Genomic DNA, 19,949 nt, shown 5'->3' on the forward strand with positions numbered 1-19,949 from the left:
CCGACATAAAATAAACCTTCAGAGAGATGGCAGCATGATATATATTGGATATACGGGTAATGTCAACACACTCTGCAGTTTGGTAATAAATCATTTGTCATATCATCTCTGGCTCCAGAGTTGCTTCGGTAATGATTTACAATAATTTAAAATGCAGTTAAATGTATTAAAAAAAACACTAGATTATGTTATGTATTTTGTTGTACTTTCATTATACCAAATATTTCCAACAATTTCGCAAAACTGATCAATCACATTATATCCCCTTTTAATGGGGTTGTCAGAATATCATTATATTATCCAGTTATAAGACGCAAATTCTTGGTCATTTACATTTTAAATTGATTAATTATTTTAGTCATTAAACATCTGGATGAGAATTGAGCTTCAACAGTTGCTTGGCTTGTAACCCTAAAGCATGCAGAACAGCTTTGAAAAACCACTGAATTTTAACGAGAACCTGCTTTATTCAGTGTTTTTACCAGTTTAAATTAACGGGTTCATTTGTTCTGGAGATAAGCAGAGCTGAGCTAAAAATTCGGCTCTTTGTAAAAACCTCCTGAACGTCTGGATCTCAAGTTATCAGCGAAAAAAACAAACAAAATTCCTTTCGAACACTGGTTTTTGAGGTGAAACTGCTTCACTTGGTGTTTTACTTTAAGACTAAAATCTCATTTAAATTTTAGAATATCCCAGATTTCTTACAGAGCATCTACACAGCTTTCATGTTAGTGTTGTGTTGCGTTGCGTTGAGTGATAGCAGCAGGTGCACTTTAGTGTCCATAGTGTTGCAGTATCCTTGTGTAGCCGCCATTCTGCATCACCAGACATCCCCATTCACCTCCACGCCTGTTCCCACTTCCCATCAGATCAGTAGCAGATAAACTGGCCCACTTCCATTTATTCCCTGCCAGATTGTCTGTTGTCCGTTTGCTTTAGTGTTCCAGATCATTTCCTCTTCCTGCCTGAGTTATGACCCCCTGCTTGCCTTTTGGACACCTGCTCGACTGCCTGATCGCTGATTTGATAAGTTTGTCTCATCTCCCCCGCCTGCCTGGTTCTGACTTCTGACCTTGAGTAATCTTTTGATTTTACCTGCCTGGTCTCAGAGTCGTTCTTTTTGTTGTTGCTTCAAACTGGTTTTACTGAGGCTGGCTTAACCCTCTATGGTATGCATTATGATGTTTTTGTCTTAAAATAGACTAAATAAACATAATCTGAAGAAATTTTAATTTATTTTGTTTTATTTCTTAAGTTTCTGGGGTTTGTTGTTCATAGGCAACATTGTACCATAACAGTGCACAAGTGAAAAAGAAAGTTTTTAAAATTAATTTTAACATCATTTATTTAATAAACATGTGTGAAAGATTCGGTAGCTTCAACAGGGTACAGTACATGACATTTGATATTTAACAACATTATAAAAGGAACTTTTTAAGCCAGTTTCTTGTCTGAATTTTCCAGATAGACATGAGCCAGGAAATTACGTTTTGAGTGATTTTTATGGCACAAAATGGCAAAGCTATTTCCTTTGGAAAAGTCTGCAAAATAGGGTTTCAATACAGCCTCCTGGAGGTCATGTGACTAATTAAAGCATTGCTAGTGGTTCCCTATACTCTTCCCTCTTTTTTAAAGTATCACATCACTGAAAAACATGCATTGTAGAAATTTGACAGGCCAAAAATGGGAATGTTGCCTGAGGGCAACACTATACCATAGAGGGTTAACAACACCTCAGCATATATGATTAAAATCTAAAAGTCTAAAAGTGCAGGGATGAATAAAAGGTTTTGATGGTGGTGGTCGGGGCCCTTGTCTATCATGTTGCTTATTTTGTCTCCTATAGATTTAAAAAGTACACAATAATTCACACTAGGTGAGAGTCGATTGATGAAATAGGATTTTGATGCTCGATAAAAAGCCAAAGGTCATCATTGTTGGATACAAACATCTTTCTTTATGTAGCTTTTAGTGCAGAGTATTATATAGGACACTTAATTATAATGTGGCCGTTGTTGTAATAATAATTATTTCCGCTTTTTGACATCTCTTTTACTATGTAAATCATTCATACTTAACTGCATTTTGAGACAATACATATTTTCTCCTGGATTACAGTCACAGTTTAAAACACATGGTTAACGTTGTGAAATGGTCACAGTTTATTTAGGTTTAGGCACAAAAATGACTTGGTTTTGTTTAGTAAAACATCGGGGTTTGGGTTGTGAAAGTCAACGTTGACTTTTGGTGAACCACAGTCTGGTAAAAATGAAAGTGCCATGTTCGTGTGACCCATCCGTCCATAGCAACCTCCTCCATGCATACAGGTGTATCGCAATATATTAGAATATGATGGAAAAGTCAATTTCCAGTAGTTACTTCTACTACTTTTCAGAGGCCAACATTTCCATATTAAACAACTTTTTAAAATTGGTGTTTTGTAATATTAAACATTTATGAGACACTGAATTTTAGGTCTTCATTAAATGTAAGTCACATCACTATAATTAGAAGAAATTAAAAAAAATTAAGACATGAAATGTTTTATTCTGTGTGTAATGGATCTATATGATGTGTTATTTCCACTTTTTGAATTGAATTACTGACATAAATAAACTTTCTATGATATTCTAATTTATTGGGATGCACCTGTAAATACATAAAGCGTGTTAGTGTTGATGTGTGACTTTGGTGTGAAAAGAGTTGTCTATATAATAATTAGTTCAGATTTATCAAAGTCACACAATAACACAAAAAAATTCCACAATCAGGCAGCGGTAGACCAGCAACTGTTTTCTGCTAGGTAAAATTACTGCTTTGTTTAAGAAGCTTGGTGGCTTAGACAAATACATAAAAGGCGTAAACTTAAACAGGGCTGTGATGATTATTTGCAGCAGTGAAGATATTTAAAACTGAGCGTACACTTTAACCAGTTACATTAAACCAGGGGTGTCAAACTCAAATACACAATGGGCCAAAATTTAAAACTTGAATAAAATCGCGGGCCAACATTGAACAAATAAACCTTTTAATATATACCAAACATGTTTTGCTTTAACATTAAATATGGAACCAGCAACGCTTATAAACATACAATATATAACTAAATAGTGCAGACATGCAAAATCAAATTTCAAATAAAAAACACAACAATGTCATTAATTTATTAGATAAAAATTAAATAAAAATCGTATGCCTCTTTTCTATTTGCATCCTTCTGATTTAAATATCAAAATAAAGTTTTTCAACAGGTTAATACATTTAAAAATAAAATAACAATAATAAATCTAGTATTAGCGGTAAATGCGCCGTATAATACCGGCGGGTCAGCTTTTATAGTACAATAATAATATAATAATTTGGTATTGCCTCATGGGCCAAATAAAATTACACTGCGGGCCAAATTTGGCCCGCGGGCCAGAGTTTGACACCCCTGCATTAAACATTCATTAATTTGTGTTAAACCCTCATTGTAAAGACGTACAGTAGCTTAAGGACAGACGTAATTGTGTGCTTTAGTTGTAAAGCAATGGATTGTACAAAAACCCAAAAGGTAATGAAATGTTAAGAGAAGCTTGTTAATGTGACACTAATGGGGCAGAGATATTGCATTAGACGGGCTCAGACCTCCATGTCCATGTGAGAGCAGAACAGCCGCTCGTTATGCACAACAACTCAATCTGTCCACTGAGGAAATGGTCCCGAACATCTTTATGACTCATTGAGAATGTTGCACCCATTAGGCTCAGGATATTTTTGTTTCAACAAATTATCTAAGGCATCGTTTTAGTTCTGAAGAAGAAAAAAAATTCTGTGGATAAAGGAGTGTGTTCATATCAAAGTAACAATATTACAATAATGTGATAAGACCTGTTGAAAGGTTTCTATTACACAGAGATCATTTCTGTGATGTTGTTAGTTTAGAATCACATCTAAGAAGGTTTCATGAAAGATATCCATATCTTTTTATGATAACAGAGAACAAGGATTCTGCTTTTCAACACCTGAAGCACAATTATCGTAAAAATGACTCAATCTTTTAGAAAGTAGACATCACAACTCTATCAGGGCTTTGTAAGCTTGTGCAGAAAGTGGACAAAATGTCTAATATCTGTCAGGATGTTTGAGATCCAGATATTGTACTTTATAAAACAAGATCTACATTTGTTTTTCTGCCACTGGATGAAAATCCTGTCATATATAGTAACTCTGTGAGTCATAATAGGCCGTTTTTGTTACATTTGCTGAACAGAAGTGATGATAAAATTCTGTGTCTATGTTTCAGGGTTTAGTTTTACTGTGTTTTAATTATGTGTGCCTATTTATCTCTGGTGGTGTTTGATTCATTCTGACTCAGGTTCAGCCAACAATACTTAAAGGAACACTCCACCGTTTTTTCATATTAAAACATGTTATTCGGTCAAGTAAGACGAGTTGATACAGACCTCTTGCGTCTCAATGCGTGCACTCAATCGCCCTGGCGCGCGGCGTCACTTGGCTAGCACTTAGCTTAGCCCAGTTCATTCATTAGGATCCAAACAGATGGACAGTTAGAAGCGACCAAACTCCTCCACGTTTTCCCTATTTAAATACAGCTACACGAGTAGTTAAACGACCAAGAATTTTTTCCTGAAAAATCTTCTCCCCTCAGGAGTGATGATATTACTGCTCTGAGTCGAAGTGCTCCCAAGTGCTATTCCGCCATACATTATAGTTATCCTTTTTATCCGCTTAGAAAAGCGCCACGTTTTATTTTGTGTCGCCATACTTGGTCGTTTAACTACTCGTGTAGCTGTATTTAAATAGGAAAAACGTGGAGGAGTTTGGTCGCTTCTAACTGTCCATCTGTTTGGATCCTAATGAATGAACTGGGCTAAGCTAAGTGCTAGCCAAGTGGCGCCGCGCGCCAGGGCGATTGAGTGCACGCATTGAGACGCAAGAGGTCTGTATCAACTCGTCTCACTTGACCGAATAACATGTTTTAATATGAAAAAACGGTGGAGTGTTCCTTTAAATAAAAGCAACTACAAGGAGTTTTATTTTCTGTTGATTTTGGCGCCCCCTCTGGACAAATGCAGTAGTGTTTTCACGAGCACCACCACCTTAATCTAAAAATCTGTTTTGGAAGCAAGAGAACGAAAAAGTAACTTATTTTAATACAATTTCTCTTTTATAAACAGCTGTTTGCAGGATGCATAGCGATGAGATAATCGATTTGTGGTTTCTGTAAGTTTAATAACTGTAACATTAGTTTTAGCCACTAACGTAAATACATAAATGAATGTAAAACCATGCCCTGTAATGTAATTAATTAAACAAAATGGATTTATTAAAATCTATCTAAGAGGAAGAGGGCTAATTCAGGATCAGTCTTTCCTTTTTCTCTTTGCTGATCCTTCATTTTTATGTAAGAAATGTAACTATATGACTTCTGGTATGTACATTGTTGTCATAACTACTTCACGTCAGGCATTTACTTTATTTATTTGACTTTTTAAACTGTTCTATAATGTCTAACCAGTAGAGTTTTTTTCTTAACCTTAGAGAAGTAGTTTTGTAGCCTAAATGTGATGAAATTGAAACATATTCTTCTGTATGGGGTCTTGGTGATCTGCAGCTGATTCTTAGAAAAACTTTAAATTTAACATTTAAAAAAAGTGTAAAAATAAATTGTAAAAAAAAACACTTAAAACTTTAGGAAAAAAAAAACTTTAGTTAGATACGTATATTTTTAAATACAGACATTTACTCTATATTATCCATTTTATTATCTGGAAATTAACTTTTGGTTGTTTACTGTTATTTGACGTAGGTAAGTGTAAGTTTTACTGCCAGACTTTTTACTATTTATTCAAATGACAGTGTAGGCTATATATATTTAGACTAGCCTATCCCTAATATATTCATCATTTTTAAATTACAGTTTTTCTCTGTACTGTTTCAGTGTTGTTTATTATTACTGTCATTGTTGTCTTTATTGTTCTAATTTGTAATTGTTTCATTGTTGTTTATTATTACTGCCATTGCTGTTTTATTATTATTGTTTTGTTTTTAATTGTTTATTGTAAGGTGACCTTGAGAGTCCTGAAAGGCGCCTATAAATAAAATGCATTGTTATTATTATTATTATTATTATTATTATTATTATATAGGCTTTGATATTTAACCCATAAGAACCCAGACCCAGTTATCCTTAAAGGAAAGTTATGGGGGATATAGCACCATTTCTGATGTGTTTTCAAAAACACTATCCCTAAATGTCAAAGCTCTGTGATGTGACATAAACATTACATTGGGCGCTTATAGTATTTATGATTATAATATTTATGTTTATAATATTTCGTATTTTAAAATTTTAAAAAACTAGACACAAATTTTTCTTTTTCTCTGCATCCCCACAACATCTATCAAAATTGTGACATTATTAGTTCTGTTTAACAACAAATTATTTTTTAGATTTGTTTTTAAGTAGCATAATAATAATAAATCGATAATAAATAAATACATATAACCATGTGTCTTTTTGTTTATCAAAATTGTGACTTTAATTTGTTCAGGAAATATGGTCAAAACAAGTTAAATGCAATACAGGACACCCTATTAACGGATTAGAATTGTTGAATGGGTTTAAACTTAGCCTAGTAACAAAAAATAGAAGATTTAACGTGTTTGTTACACGGGTGTCACCATGGGTTCTTATGGGTTAACTGAGAGTGTTTCAAGTTAAAAGAACCTTGTAGTTGCTTTAAGGTTAGGGAAAGATCTTGTTTTAAACATATCGTGTTTCATGCTCACACACTGTTTGTGGTCTGTTAATATATTTGTAGGCCACTGGGGTCTTTCAAATTCAAACACAGAGGCACAGAAAGAAGCCTTAAACAAAGTTCCAGTATATCATCTACAGCATGTAGGTTCAGGTTGCATAACCACTGTGTACCAGGAGCGGATTTTTAGGATTATAAACCTGAATGTCGTGTTTACTGAAGCACTGATTTATCATCAGCCCCAAGGCCAAAGGAGCACATTCAAACATACATATAAGCTTACATAACTAATGTATTATAGTCGGCCTCTGCGGAGGTCCTGGTAATTGTCATAACTTCATCTAGAAGGTAAACACATGATTAAATGTTTTGTTTGACATGATCTGCGTAGGACTGCAGTCGCCCGGGGGCAAACACATCCACGCTTTTATGAATATTATAAAGAAAACCAGATATATATCTCTCTGAGGCAGAAGGTGCAGATGCTTGACCTTAACAGCTTCTTTTGTTTGCATCTTTTTTTCCCAAGTGCTTCTTTTTGATGTCAGTCAATGTCAAAAGCACAGCATATATATATCATATAAGGAGCGGGATGAAGTGACGGAGTATTATAACGCATGAGGTGTTGATGATATGAGCCAGACAGAACAAGGAAAGCATGCATACTATGCCGTTTGTTACGAGAACACATTCTTCTCGTTCATGAGATTACATATGGCAGAGACATAAACAATCTATATAAGCCCTCAGACGTAATGCTCAACTTTTAGAAACTTGTTGTTGTGTATCAGAGCACACAATGAGAAATATTGAGTCTAAAACAGTGAATTAAATATTAAAAAGATCTGAAGAGGAGGGAAAAAAGGTTGTGATTCCACTCACAAGCTTTATTTTTCAATTAAAATATGTAATGAAGATGGGGCGTCCCCGGTGCCACTCCTGGTAGAGCACATACCATAGAGCAGCTATTCTCAACCTTGGGGTCGGGACCCCAATTGGGGTTGCGAGATGATTTCTGGGGGTCGCCAAATCATTTTGGAAGTCAGCTCTGTCTCCACTGTGTTAAAGTGTTCATGTGTTAATGTGTTTTAGTCTTTTTGGTCACTTAATGTCTTTTTTTTGTCATTTTGTGTGTTTTTTTTTCATTTTGTGTCCTTTTTTGTGTATTTTTTTTTATCATTTTGTGGTCAATTTGTGTCTTTTTTGGTCATTTTGTGTCTTTTTTTTATCATTTTGTGGTCAATTTGTGTCTTTTTGATCATTTTGTTTCCTTTTTTTGGTCATTTTGTGTCTTTTTTTAGTCATTTTGTGTCGTTTTTTTGGGTAATTTTGTTTCTTTTTTTGTTATTTTGTGTCTTTTTTTATCATTTTGTGGTCAATTTGTGTCGTTTTTGGTCATTTTGTGTCTTTTTTTATCATTTTGTGGTCAATTTGTGTCTTTTTGGTCATTTTGTTTCCTTTTTTTGGTCAGTTTGTGTCTTTTTTTAGTCATTTTGTGTCTTTTTTGGTAATTTTTTTTTTTTTTTTGGTAATTTTGTGTCTTTTTCGGTCATTTTGTGTCTTTTCTGGTCATTTTGTGTCTTTTTTGATCATTTTGTGGTCAATTTGTGTCTTTGGTCATTTTGTTTCCTTTTTTTTGTGATTTTATTTATGTTTTGGGCGATCTGAACTGTGCGTGTGAAATTCTGTTCAGTGAGCGGGGCTCGCGGACAACATGCATGTTAAATTGGGGGTTGCGACTCAAAAAGGTTGAGAACTACTGCCATAGAGGCTCAGTGAGCGGGCGGCCTGGGTTTGAATCCGGCTCGGAGCCCTTTCCCACATGTTTTAAAAATGCCCAAAAATATCTCTTAAAAATAAAATTAAATAAAAATAGATAAGAGGTAAGATAGATACCTTTTACACAATATGGCAGCCATTTATGGACTATTATACTAAATATAACCCCATGAAAAATTAACAATACTTGACATCCTCCGAGTTGTATTATTCATATTTAAATCTCTTTTATTTGTAAACCTTATTTTTGTTTTGATATTTGATTTGACTCCATCTAGGTTTTTTGGGTTTTTTTTTTTTTTGTTGTTGTTGTTGTTGTTGTTTTGTGTTTTTTTATTGCTTTTTATTCATTCTGTTCTTTCGTGTTGATTTCAAGCATAACTGAACATGTACCTTCTTTATTTTTCTATGTGAATGAAAGAAAAAAACCCCAATAAAGAGAAGTTTGAAAAAAATATCTTTTAAAAAATGTAATGAAGATCTTTTCATTCATAAAGCTTTGTGATGACAGTTTGAAGCTGTGCTGTTTATTGAAACTCAAGATTCTTTATCCCCAAGGACAAAACGCTGCCAGAGAGTCTGACAGAACTATAAGCCGGTGAGTAAAAGGGAAACGTCACGGAAATGATTCAGACTGACTGCTCCGGCTACTGGAGACACAACATGCATTCCCATGATTCCCATCCCCAGTTGAGGGTGGTGAACAGGGTCTTCATGTTCTGAAAATGATGAAACAATCCAAGCCTGGAGCTGTAATAACAGCACAGGACGTCTCCGGTGTACGTCTTAAAAAAAAAAAAAAGAAATAAGGATAAACGAGGTTCAGCTCGGCGTGAAGGGAGACATCCGTTCTGCTGTCCTTGAACCCCGAGGACAAGTCAGGACTGTACTGTACCAGAGAGGATGGCGGGGGGGGGGGGGGGGGGGACAGTAATGAGACAGGGCTCCCATGGGAAAAGGCTGGTTAGCTGGTCAACACGAGCCCAAGGCATCAGAAATGTCCCGGGCTGTAGTTCTGATGGGACGATTAGCAGAGACTGACACAGGAGATAATTGAGAAAACTTCATTATACGGCTAAGCCAGTTCAACCGGTCGACAGGAAATTTTTTTAGGAAAGAGGCTCCAGTTTGCACCGCTCACTGCAAGGGCCATCGGAAATGAAGAAGAGGAGATCTGGACAGTGACTGCTATGTGAACGCAATAAAGATAACTATCTGCACTATCAGCACATGGATCTGATGAACTTTATAGCTGCCGGATACCCACGGTCAGTTGGCAATCATGTGCTTTCGCAATGGAAACTGTAATAAGCAATTCACATTATATGTCACTTGGAAGCTGAGGCGACACTAAAGATGCTAAAGCAAAGAACTTGTAGACAAGTGTGCCAGAGCGGAGCCTGCAATGATGCTCTGACAAGGAAAACTACAAGAGTGAGACAAGTTCAATTATTAAGCTCCTCTCCCAGGGCTTGATACTTCTTTTTTTACCACCTAAAAGTATTCTAATCGTCCCAATGATAAAAAAAAAATGCATTTTTATTTCATTTTATTTTATTTTATTATCATCATCTAAAGTTGTATGCTCCTAATGACATCATAATCGGAACATGTTACAGTCCCCAGAGTTAGGACTAAACAAGGAGAAGCAGCGTTTAGTTTTTATGCACCAAATCTCTGGAACAAACTCCCAGAGAACTTGAGGTCTGCTGCAACTCTCAGCTCTTTTAAATCAAGTCTGAAGACTTTTCTGTTTCCATTTTAACCTGTAATTTTTATTAATTTGCTTTTAAATGTTTTATTCATTCACTTTTTTTTATTTTTTATTATTCGCTTTTAAATGTCTTCTAATGTGTTTTATGTATTTTAATCTTGCCCCTGTATAGCACTTTGAATGGCCTTGTGTCTGAATTGGCTATATAAATAAACTTGCCTTGCCTTGCCTTGAGGAGTTGCTAGCCCTGTAGAAAACTTTCTAGTAATAGCTTCATTGTTAGAAATTATGGAGCAAAATGTTTTTACAGCACTTCAGGTTCGTAGAAAAGTTGCTATTTCATGGAGCACAAATTTTGGGATATACTCCAAATTGATATAGTTAAAATACTTGTAAATAATTGAATCAGTAGCAGCATGTCATCAGTATAGAGCCCTGCCTCCTTCACATAAATGTGCTCTGCTAATTAGTTATTTACCTGGATGTTTCACCTTTGCTGTGCAGAATGATGTATGTGTATGAGTCTGACACTTAAAGGGGAAAGTTGTTCTAATGTTTAATCTAATTTTAAGACGTATACGTGAGCATGATTTTGGGACATTGAAGACAGTCATAGTCCAACAAAATAAAGTCAGATGCAACTTACACAAGTGCGCCATGGAGCCTATTTTCTCCGCTCTTAATATGTAATTTCCCTGTGTCAATGTTATGTCATGTCATGTTATGTATGCTGACAGGAAGGTGCATTCCTCTTGCTCATCTGGGGCCTGCTGCATAAATTTACCAAATAAGCCAGGCTTATTTAAGTTAATCTGACTACTTCTCGGTTGATTTGGTTCCATAAAGCAAATTCAACATAGTTCAATGGAAAGGTGAGTGAGTGAGTCAGATTTAAAAAAATAATCCTGGTTTATCTCGTCAACTTTTCCCTGACCTGCCTGACCCAATAAGAATGAAAAATTGTTTTTGTGTGTAATATTTCTGCTGTCAAGTATGTTAGATAGTTAGTTAGTAAATCAATTAGTTACTTAAGACTTAGTTTGTTAGCTTTAAAGAAGGGAATATTTATTTACAGTGTACCATTTTTGAAACAAATTAAGGAAGACTGATGCCATCTAGGTATAAGCAGCACTAACTGCAAAGATCCTCCCTGATTGGCTGCAGACAGCAGGTGAGAGGGTAGAAAAGTTTTTGGAAAACAGAAAAGTAAGTTTTTCACTCTCCAGGAGGATGGAGACAGTTTTTTGAGTAGTGACAGATCTTTTTTTCCGCTGCTGATTGGAAGGTGACCCGAAGAGATACAGCCTAATTAAAGTGTTTCTGCTTCCTTTTCTTGTGGCTGGTCTGACATTTAAAAAAAGATTATTATTAAAAAAACAACAACCCCTGAATGATCCATTCTTCGCAAAACACACTGACAGAAATCCACAAGTCCAACATGGTGTGTGTGTGTGTGTGTGTGTGTGTAAGCTTGAAATCCTGAGCATACATTCACTGAGAGGAGAGTTTTTTAAAAAGAAAAATACATAGTAGAAGGAGCTGATGTAATTAAATGTGATGAAAGCAAAGCACTTACTTACAGAAGAGGATTGGGTAGGATGAAAAAATAATGAGTAGGTGTTTTTGTTTTTATTATGCAGTTTGAGAAAAAAGTTGAAATGGCAAGAATAAAGTTAAAAAATATAGTTATATTAAAGTATAAAGTATATATAGTATATAGTATATCATAAAGTTATAAATGAAGATATTCACAGATTCATTGTTCTTGTGTCAATAAGTCATCAGAGGAACATTGTTTTCCATCTGAACAGTTAGGTAGACTACAAGCTGAATATTTAAGGGTGTAGTAGCACTAAAATCCTCCTACACATGAATAAGCTTTTCTTGGTAGTACCACAACTATTGTTTTGGGAAATACACTACCGGTCAAAAGTTTTAGAACACCCCAATTTTTCCAGTTTTTTATTGAAATTCAAGCAGTTCAAGTCAAATGAACAGCTTGAAAGGGTACAAAGGTAAGTGGTGAACTGCCAGAGGTAAATAAAAAAAGGTAAGGTTAACCAAAACTGAAAAATAATGTACATTTCAGAATTATACAAGTAGGCCTTTTTCAGGGAACAAGAAATGGGTTAACAACTTAACTCTACGGAGTCTTGGGCTATTTTGACCATTTTTGAATTCTTTTCATGTCTTTGTAAGTCATTTTGTGTCTTTTGGTGTCTTTTTTTTAAGTCCTTTTGTGTCTTTTGGTGTCTTTTTTGTCATTTTGTGTCTTTTTTTGGTCATTTTGTGTCTTTTTTGAGTCCTTTAGTCCAACATAAAATGTGATTTTGAATCTTTTTTTTACTTTCAAAACACTATCATGCTCAATAAAGAATTTTAAATGTTGCAAATGTGCATTCATTTCAGAGTACACTGAGACATTAAACTGCATCATTTTCAATTAAATTCTGGAAAAGTTGGTGTGTTCTAAAACTTTTGACCAGTAGTGTATATTAGACGTATTGGGGAAAATCAGGTTGTAGCATTACCTGGCCCTTATCCATTTCGGAATTTAATACATGTCATGTTAAAAAATGTGAGGATCTTAAATGGGTTTTGTGCAGGAATGATAAAGGGCAGGTTAATTCAAAATACAAGGGGATCCAACCCAGAGATAAACCACCTCTCCATTTTCTGCTGAAAGTGAGTTTTGTATACAGACAAAATGAATGTAAATGAAACTCAACATTTGCAGAACCACATACTTGAATACACTTACAACACAACACAAACAAGCTAAATGATTATTATAAATCAAAGCCAGTTTCTTGCAGCTAGAACGTTCTATTCAGTTTGACTCTTGACTTTAAATAGGAAACACTGACACAGAATAAATAAAGCCTGGTGATTTCTCTTCGGTAAGGCACTTGAGATAAGCAATTTTAATCAGTTCATCATTGCATAAGGCCGTACTCAGCAGCGGTGTAAGCAAACAACATTCCACTGTGTTGGTCAATACGTTCATATAGCAGTCAATGTATTAAATATTTTCAGATGACATTATGCAAACAAGGAATGTTTATCTTACAGTCAACTGGAAAAAGAAGCATGTCCTTTTTGAGTAATTCACTCAAGAATCTGACTCTTCATTTATCATTTAAGCTGCTTAATTTAATTGTTACTGAATATACTCCCTTGGCTTTTTGCAGCTGTGTTGTTTTGTGATTTTATAAGGCAAAACACTGCTTTATTAAACACGTGGCTCTGGCTTTGAATGGGAGGACTGTGGTCATGTGGAGGATGTGTACACCATGGGTATGGGCTTGGCTATGCACTGTAAAAAAGAAAAAAAGAAGAAAAAAAGGAAAAGAAAAGAAAAAAGAAAGAAAGAAATGCTTATCCATCATGGTGAACTTTGAAAACCTTCCCAATATTTTTATGTAATAAATCTGAAAATGCACAATGCCAAATAATTAATTTGCACTGGAAACTGGAAAAAAAATCAAATTATATAAATGATATCACCTAATTAATTTAAAATGATTCTTATTTATGTCATGCCCTGCAGGGGGCACATGTCCTATTTGTGGGAAATAGTGGGACTTCATGCAATAGTTTTTTTAAGGCGTTTAATTTTTTGCAGTGTATCTGCTTTACGCACACGCGGTCTGAAATTTGATTCGAGTTTAAAAAGGCCCGGCAGCAGCCACAAGTCAGAGAGCAGCGGGTCCCTCTGTGTGAGCACCAGGTAGCTCCATATACGGTTTGGAGAGGCACCTCGCAGCCCCTCTGGCACTGTATCTGCTCGGGCGCACAGAGGGGCAGTGCCATGCACACTCCTGACTATGCGGTGCTCCTGAGCGGAGGGAACCAGTCTCTGGTCTTCAGTCCCTCTAATGACTTTACTATGGAAACGCCTGGAAACGACACCGTCCACCCGAACGGGTCCGATCCGTTTGCGCGCAACGAGGAGGTGGCCCAAATCGAGATCATGGTCCTGAGCATCACCTTTGTGGTTGCTGTGATTGGGAACGTGAGCGTCCTGCTCGCGATGTACAACACGAAGAAGAAGATGTCGCGGATGCACCTTTTCATCAAACACCTCAGCCTGGCTGACCTGGTGGTCGCCTTCTTCCAGGTGCTGCCGCAGCTCTGCTGGGATGTCACCTTCCGCTTCTACGGTCCGGACTTTCTCTGCAGGATAGTCAAACACCTCCAGGTGATGGGGATGTTTGCATCCACCTACATGATGGTGATGATGACCCTGGACCGTTACATTGCCATCTGCCACCCTCTGAAAACCCTCCAGCAGCCCACCCAGCGCTCCTATATCATGATCATCTCCACGTGGATGTGCAGCCTGGTGTTCAGCATTCCGCAGTACTTCATCTTCTCCCTGAGCGAAATCAAGAACGGCTCGGATGTCCAAGACTGCTGGGCGCACTTTATCGACCCGTGGGGGGCCAAGGCGTACATCACCTGGATAACCGTGGGCATCTTCCTCGTGCCAGTTGTAATTCTTATGCTGTGCTATGGGTTCATCTGCCACAGCATATGGCAAAACATTCAGTACAAGAAAAGGAAAACGACGGCTGGTACTGCCAACAAGAACGGGCTGATTGGGAAGCATTCAGTCAGCAGCATTACAACTATATCAAGGGCAAAGCTGAGGACTGTTAAAATGACTTTTGTGATCGTTTTGGCGTACATTATTTGCTGGGCGCCGTTTTTCATAGTTCAGATGTGGTCTGTGTGGGATGAAAACTTCCAGTATGCGGGTGAGTGATGAAGAAATATGTGATTTATTGCTGAATTCAAAACCGTTTCAGTTTCAGGGATGATGTGCCTTATTGCCAAATTATAACATCCCACAGAAAATAATTGGTCACTGGCCACAATATAGTAAATCACAATGCGTAAATATGTGCGCACAGCCTTTACGCACGGATTTATTTTGGTATACGAAACCAAAAATGTGCGTAAATCGAGTATGAATTAATAACAACTACAAAAGGAGAATGTTTGAACTGATCTATTGTTTGCAAGTCACTTTTTACACGCAGAACACGAGTGCAGCTCCGTGAGCCTGTAGCGGAATGCAGAAACGGTTCAAGTTAATTAGGGGAGAGGCTAAGAATCCCCAAAGTTCCCTGATACCTTTATTTAATTTTTTTTGTTGTTTTCTTAATTTAATTTCCTCCCCAGTAAGCACCTTTGACATCACATCAAGTTTAGTATCAGATTCTGTCGATCTGATGAATATTTGATCCTGAAACTACTGAAAAATACTGTGACTGGCTGATTAAGTTACATTTGCTTGTTTTGTTTTTCTTAATGAACTTTTCTGTAGCAAACCAACAATGCAGCAGACAGATCAGTTCACTAATATCAAGAAAATAACACTTGATCAAAAAAACTCCAGACTCCAATATATTTGATTTGGAGTAGAAGCGAACTTTACATTTATGTGCATTTGGTAGATTTTCTCTTTGAAGAAACATTGGGTTTTACATTTCAACACCAGATGAATTGATTTAGACAGGCATTTCTGCAGCGCAGCTTGGACCAGATGTTTTGCGGATTAATCATCCTCTTTCCTCTTTCCTCTCTCTGTTCTCCAGATTCTGAGAACACAGCAGTGACTCTGTCTGCACTCCTTGCCAGTCTCAACAGCTGCTGCAACCCGTGGATATACATGATCTTCAGCGGCCACCTCCTGCAGGACTTTGTGCACTGCTTCTCCTGCTGCCACAAAATTAACGCAGACTTCAAGAAGGAGGACTCAGACAGCAGCATCCGCAGAACAACGTTGCTCACTAAGATGACTAATCGGAGCCCTACGGGAAGCTCGAGCAACTGGAGGGAACTAGATAATTCTCCAAAGACCTCCATTCAGGCGGAGTAAACACACAGCCAGGCTACTCTGTTTACCGGGGTGGGAGTAAAAAAAACATGTTTGGGAGTGGCACCGAGGTACACATATCAACTCATCTTAACTTTGGGCATGACTGACAGGGACTGAAATGTCCCCCAAACTCACAAACTATCAAGCACATTAAGCTTTTTGCAAGGAAATCATGGAAATATGATAATTTGCAACAATACAGGAAATTTAGACATATTACCATAGTCCTGTTGCTTCTGCGTACAAACATATTCTTTTTTTCACATAACCTCTGCAAAAATATTAGAAAAATATTGGAAATGGAAGTTAAATTGCATAGTTTTACTCCTAAGTTATCATATTTTTATTTCTCCACAATTAATCGTAAAAGTACTTGATGCTGACAGGTCAGATTTTTCATCATTTTGTTGATTTTAGTTGTAAAAAAAAAAATCCACAGTCCAGAGTACTGTAATCAAGAAGCCGACCGTGATTTCCTTTTGATACTTGAGAAAACATCTTTCCAGGAATTCCGATGCTTTCAACGGTGGTTATGTTTCCCTGCAGTGCCCGGACACCCTTTCCTGTTTGAGTGTTTACAAAGACAGAACTCACGTAGCAGCCAGGAGGTGTGTGGTGATGGAGAGAGACTCGTCCAGACCGCACATCTCTAAGGCAGTCACCTCAGCGTTTGTGTTCAGCTTTCCATTTTTTGTTTTTCTCAGAACCACATTTTTGTGGCTTATGTAAAAAGAAACTCTTTTTCTTTGCCCTATCACAACAGTGAATAATAATAAAGTGAAGGTTGGGCTTGATCTATTAATCAGGCTGTCCATACTTTTTCTAATTATTTCATGTTGCAGCAGGCAGTCCTTTGTGTGCATCTATAAAGAATGGCTTTCATTTGTGTTCAGAAGAGTCAGATGGGATTCCCTTGTAAAAAAAAAAAAGAAAAAAGAAAGAAAGAACATGACCTGCACACAGTGTGGGGGGCTGTGTTGGGGGAGTCTACCTACTGACCCTCTGGCCCCTCCCACTGCTTTCATAAAATGTTTGGGAGAAACTCGCACATTCCACACACTCTACGTCAACACGCTTCCTAATTTTTTCCCTGACATCCTGCAGCACTGGGGGTCTGTGTTTTGGCTTCCCTCACACTCCAGACAAAAACAATCTCTGCACAACGGTTATCAGACCCTCACAAGAACACTTATGATGTGTAAAGACATTTCTATCCAAGTGTAAAGTATATTTGTACATAAAAAGCACTTAAATATATGTAAATATGAATAATATATGTAAATCTGTTCAACATGAATCCTATTTGTCTGTTTGTGTACATTGAAAAGAATCTAAATATCCTATAAATATGTGTTGAAATATACATATTGATGCACTGAATGCTACACTGGCGTCGTCTTCTGTTTTCACGGATGGTTTCACTTGCTTTGTTATGTATGTTGCTACACAACCGTAGAAACCTGGTGTTATTTTTGCTGAAAATTGAGCAATTTTGAACTTATTTGGAATATCTGTAGCCAATCTAAGCACTGATAACCTGCCAAGATTTGGGATAATACTGTTAGTATGACCCTGAAGTGAAAAAGAAGTCCTGTTAATGGCAGACTTAGTCAACAAGCTGTCCGCCTCTGCAGAACTTAATAACAAATGAACAGATCATATAAAAGCTTGTAAAAGATATATATGAACCAGTAACAAGGAAAGGGATCTCTGGAAACAACCCCAATAAAACCAAATTTGCATGGCTCCATACCACTTTAGTGAGAAAATTAATTGTGTGACGTCTATTAGACTAAATTTGGAGTGCAACATGGTTTCATTTGATTATGTTATAATATTAGTGTCTAATTTAGTTAACTAATTATTCTGTTTTTCGCTGAAAAATGTGCTACACCTAATGAAATCATAATTGTTTAATGTAATAATGCAGTGGTGGTACGTCATCCGGCAACTCTTGTCGTCTTTTGTGCGTTATTAAATAATTTGAATTACATTTTTAACGTTATAATGTGAAAACATTATCAGCGTGTTACATTGTGCACATTGCCTTTAAAGAGCTGGTGATATTAAGCAGTTTCTCTTCTGGTAACTAAGCCCCTTCCAGCCCCCTTGATCCTCCGTGGTTCAGCTTATCTCTTATCATCTGACCTCATAACATGCAGGTCTGTTAGTCATATCAGAGAGACGTATGGGAGGGGAAGTCCTACAGGAAATGATGTGAGCCGTTCAAATAAGGGCTGAGAAAGTTACCAATAAGGATAGAGATGCTCATTGTCAGCAGTGAAAATAAAATAAAACAAGCACCAGGGAATCCGAGACAGTATCAACTGGGATTATGCAGCTATGTTCTCCACTTAAGGAGGTATGGACGGAGTATCGCTGCAGCTCTGACGGACATATCTCAAATTCCCAGTCCAGCACTCGCTCTGCCTCTCATTAGACATGCCAATCATTAATAAGCATGCCTCTGAAAGGCTTGCCGTGCTAACATGATCTGCGCCTGGGTCATCAGTCAGAGTCTAGACTGAGTAAATACTTCAGGAGGCAGTGATTGAGTTTCTCCAGAGACTTTGAAAAACTATGGCTGCAAGTTAGGGAGGCAGACATGTCAGATGTTATTATAAACGGGCGTAGAACAAGAAGCGTGGCCATAAAGTAAGCTCCTTGGAGCAGAAAATAGACACAAGCCTTTCCAGTCTGTATGTAAAATTAATTGGAAAATGTATACATTGTCTATTCCATACTACTATTACTACTACTGAGCTGCGAGTGAGATGATTGTAGGAGGAAAAATAAATTAGTTTCACAGGGATTTGTTGAGAGCAATAAAGACCTTCATATCCTCTGTGTGTTTTATAAAAATGCTTATGCAGGGAGGTGAGAGGCCGAACAAAGGAAGCAGAAGACGTGAGCTGCACATGCATATAACGGTCATTGTTCCCCGGCTGTCCATTGAAGAACCACTTCACACAAGCTTATAATCGCTCGGGCATTAAACATGACTTCAAGCACCAGTTTGCTGTGTCTTGGTAAAACCCTGTCCACCATTCAAGTGGTTTAGAAGTATCTCAAAGACTGCCATCGCTCACAGAAAACATGTTTATCCCACGCACTTGGATGCAAGATTGCTTAATGACGCTCTCTCCCGAGTATTCCTTGTGCATTGTGTGGGTCTAATGCCAAGAAGATCCATGCTTCCTTTCCTAGTAGTAAACAGTTTCTACCATGTTTTTCCTCACAGGAAGCAGGTCCTGTTTTCCGTCTGTCTGGACAATTGTGTCCACAGCTGGCTTCCCTCCACCTGATACCCAGGCCTTTCCTCAATCCAATACAGACACTGCTATTGGCCGGCCAGCATAAATGAAAACAAGGTAAAATAAATGTATTTTCTCATAAATACATATTTGCATTTTGGCTGAATTAGACACTAAGACGTGGCAAATCGCACCAGATTTGTTGATTTTAGTGGATTAGAACTAAGGGTGCAATGGTACAGCTAACCCACGGTACAGCTAACCCACGGTACAGCTAACTCACGGTACAGGTAACCCACGGTACAGCTAACTCACGGTACAGGTAACTCACGGTACAGCTAACTCACGGTACAGCTAACTCACGGTACAGGTAACCCACGGTACAGCTAACTCACGGTACAGGTAACCCACGGTACAGCTAACTCACGGTACAGGTAACCCACGGTACAGCTAACTCACGGTACAGCTAACCCACGGTACAGCCAACTCACGGTACAGCTAACCCACGGTACAGCTAACTCACGGTACAGCTAACCCACGGTACAGGTAAC

At 37.4% G+C, this 19,949-nt stretch overlaps 1 protein-coding gene across 1 annotated transcript; it reads left to right on the forward strand.

The window, feature by feature from the left end:
* Nucleotides 1–13,917: 13,917 nt before the first annotated feature.
* On the forward strand, nt 13,918–16,570 carry avpr1aa (arginine vasopressin receptor 1Aa). Its single transcript, XM_059335226.1, has 2 exons — nt 13,918–15,017; nt 15,861–16,570. The coding sequence occupies exons 1-2, from the start codon at nt 14,069–14,071 to the stop codon at nt 16,142–16,144; spliced, it is 1,233 nt and encodes a 410-aa protein (XP_059191209.1). The 5' UTR covers nt 13,918–14,068; the 3' UTR covers nt 16,145–16,570.
* The last annotated feature ends 3,379 nt before the right edge of the window (nt 16,571–19,949 follow it).

Source organism: Centropristis striata, chromosome 6, assembly GCF_030273125.1.
Source record: "Centropristis striata isolate RG_2023a ecotype Rhode Island chromosome 6, C.striata_1.0, whole genome shotgun sequence".
NCBI classification, from domain to species: Eukaryota; Metazoa; Chordata; class Actinopteri; order Perciformes; family Serranidae; genus Centropristis; species Centropristis striata.

Excerpts from the sequence above, each read along its gene's own strand:
- avpr1aa (XM_059335226.1), top strand. The coding sequence starts at position 14,069 with ATGCACACTCCTGACTATGCGGTGCTCCTGAGCGGAGGGAACCAGTCT. Across the intron at positions 15,018-15,860 it reads TGAAAACTTCCAGTATGCGG|ATTCTGAGAACACAGCAGTG; the intron begins GTGAGTGATGAA and ends TCTGTTCTCCAG.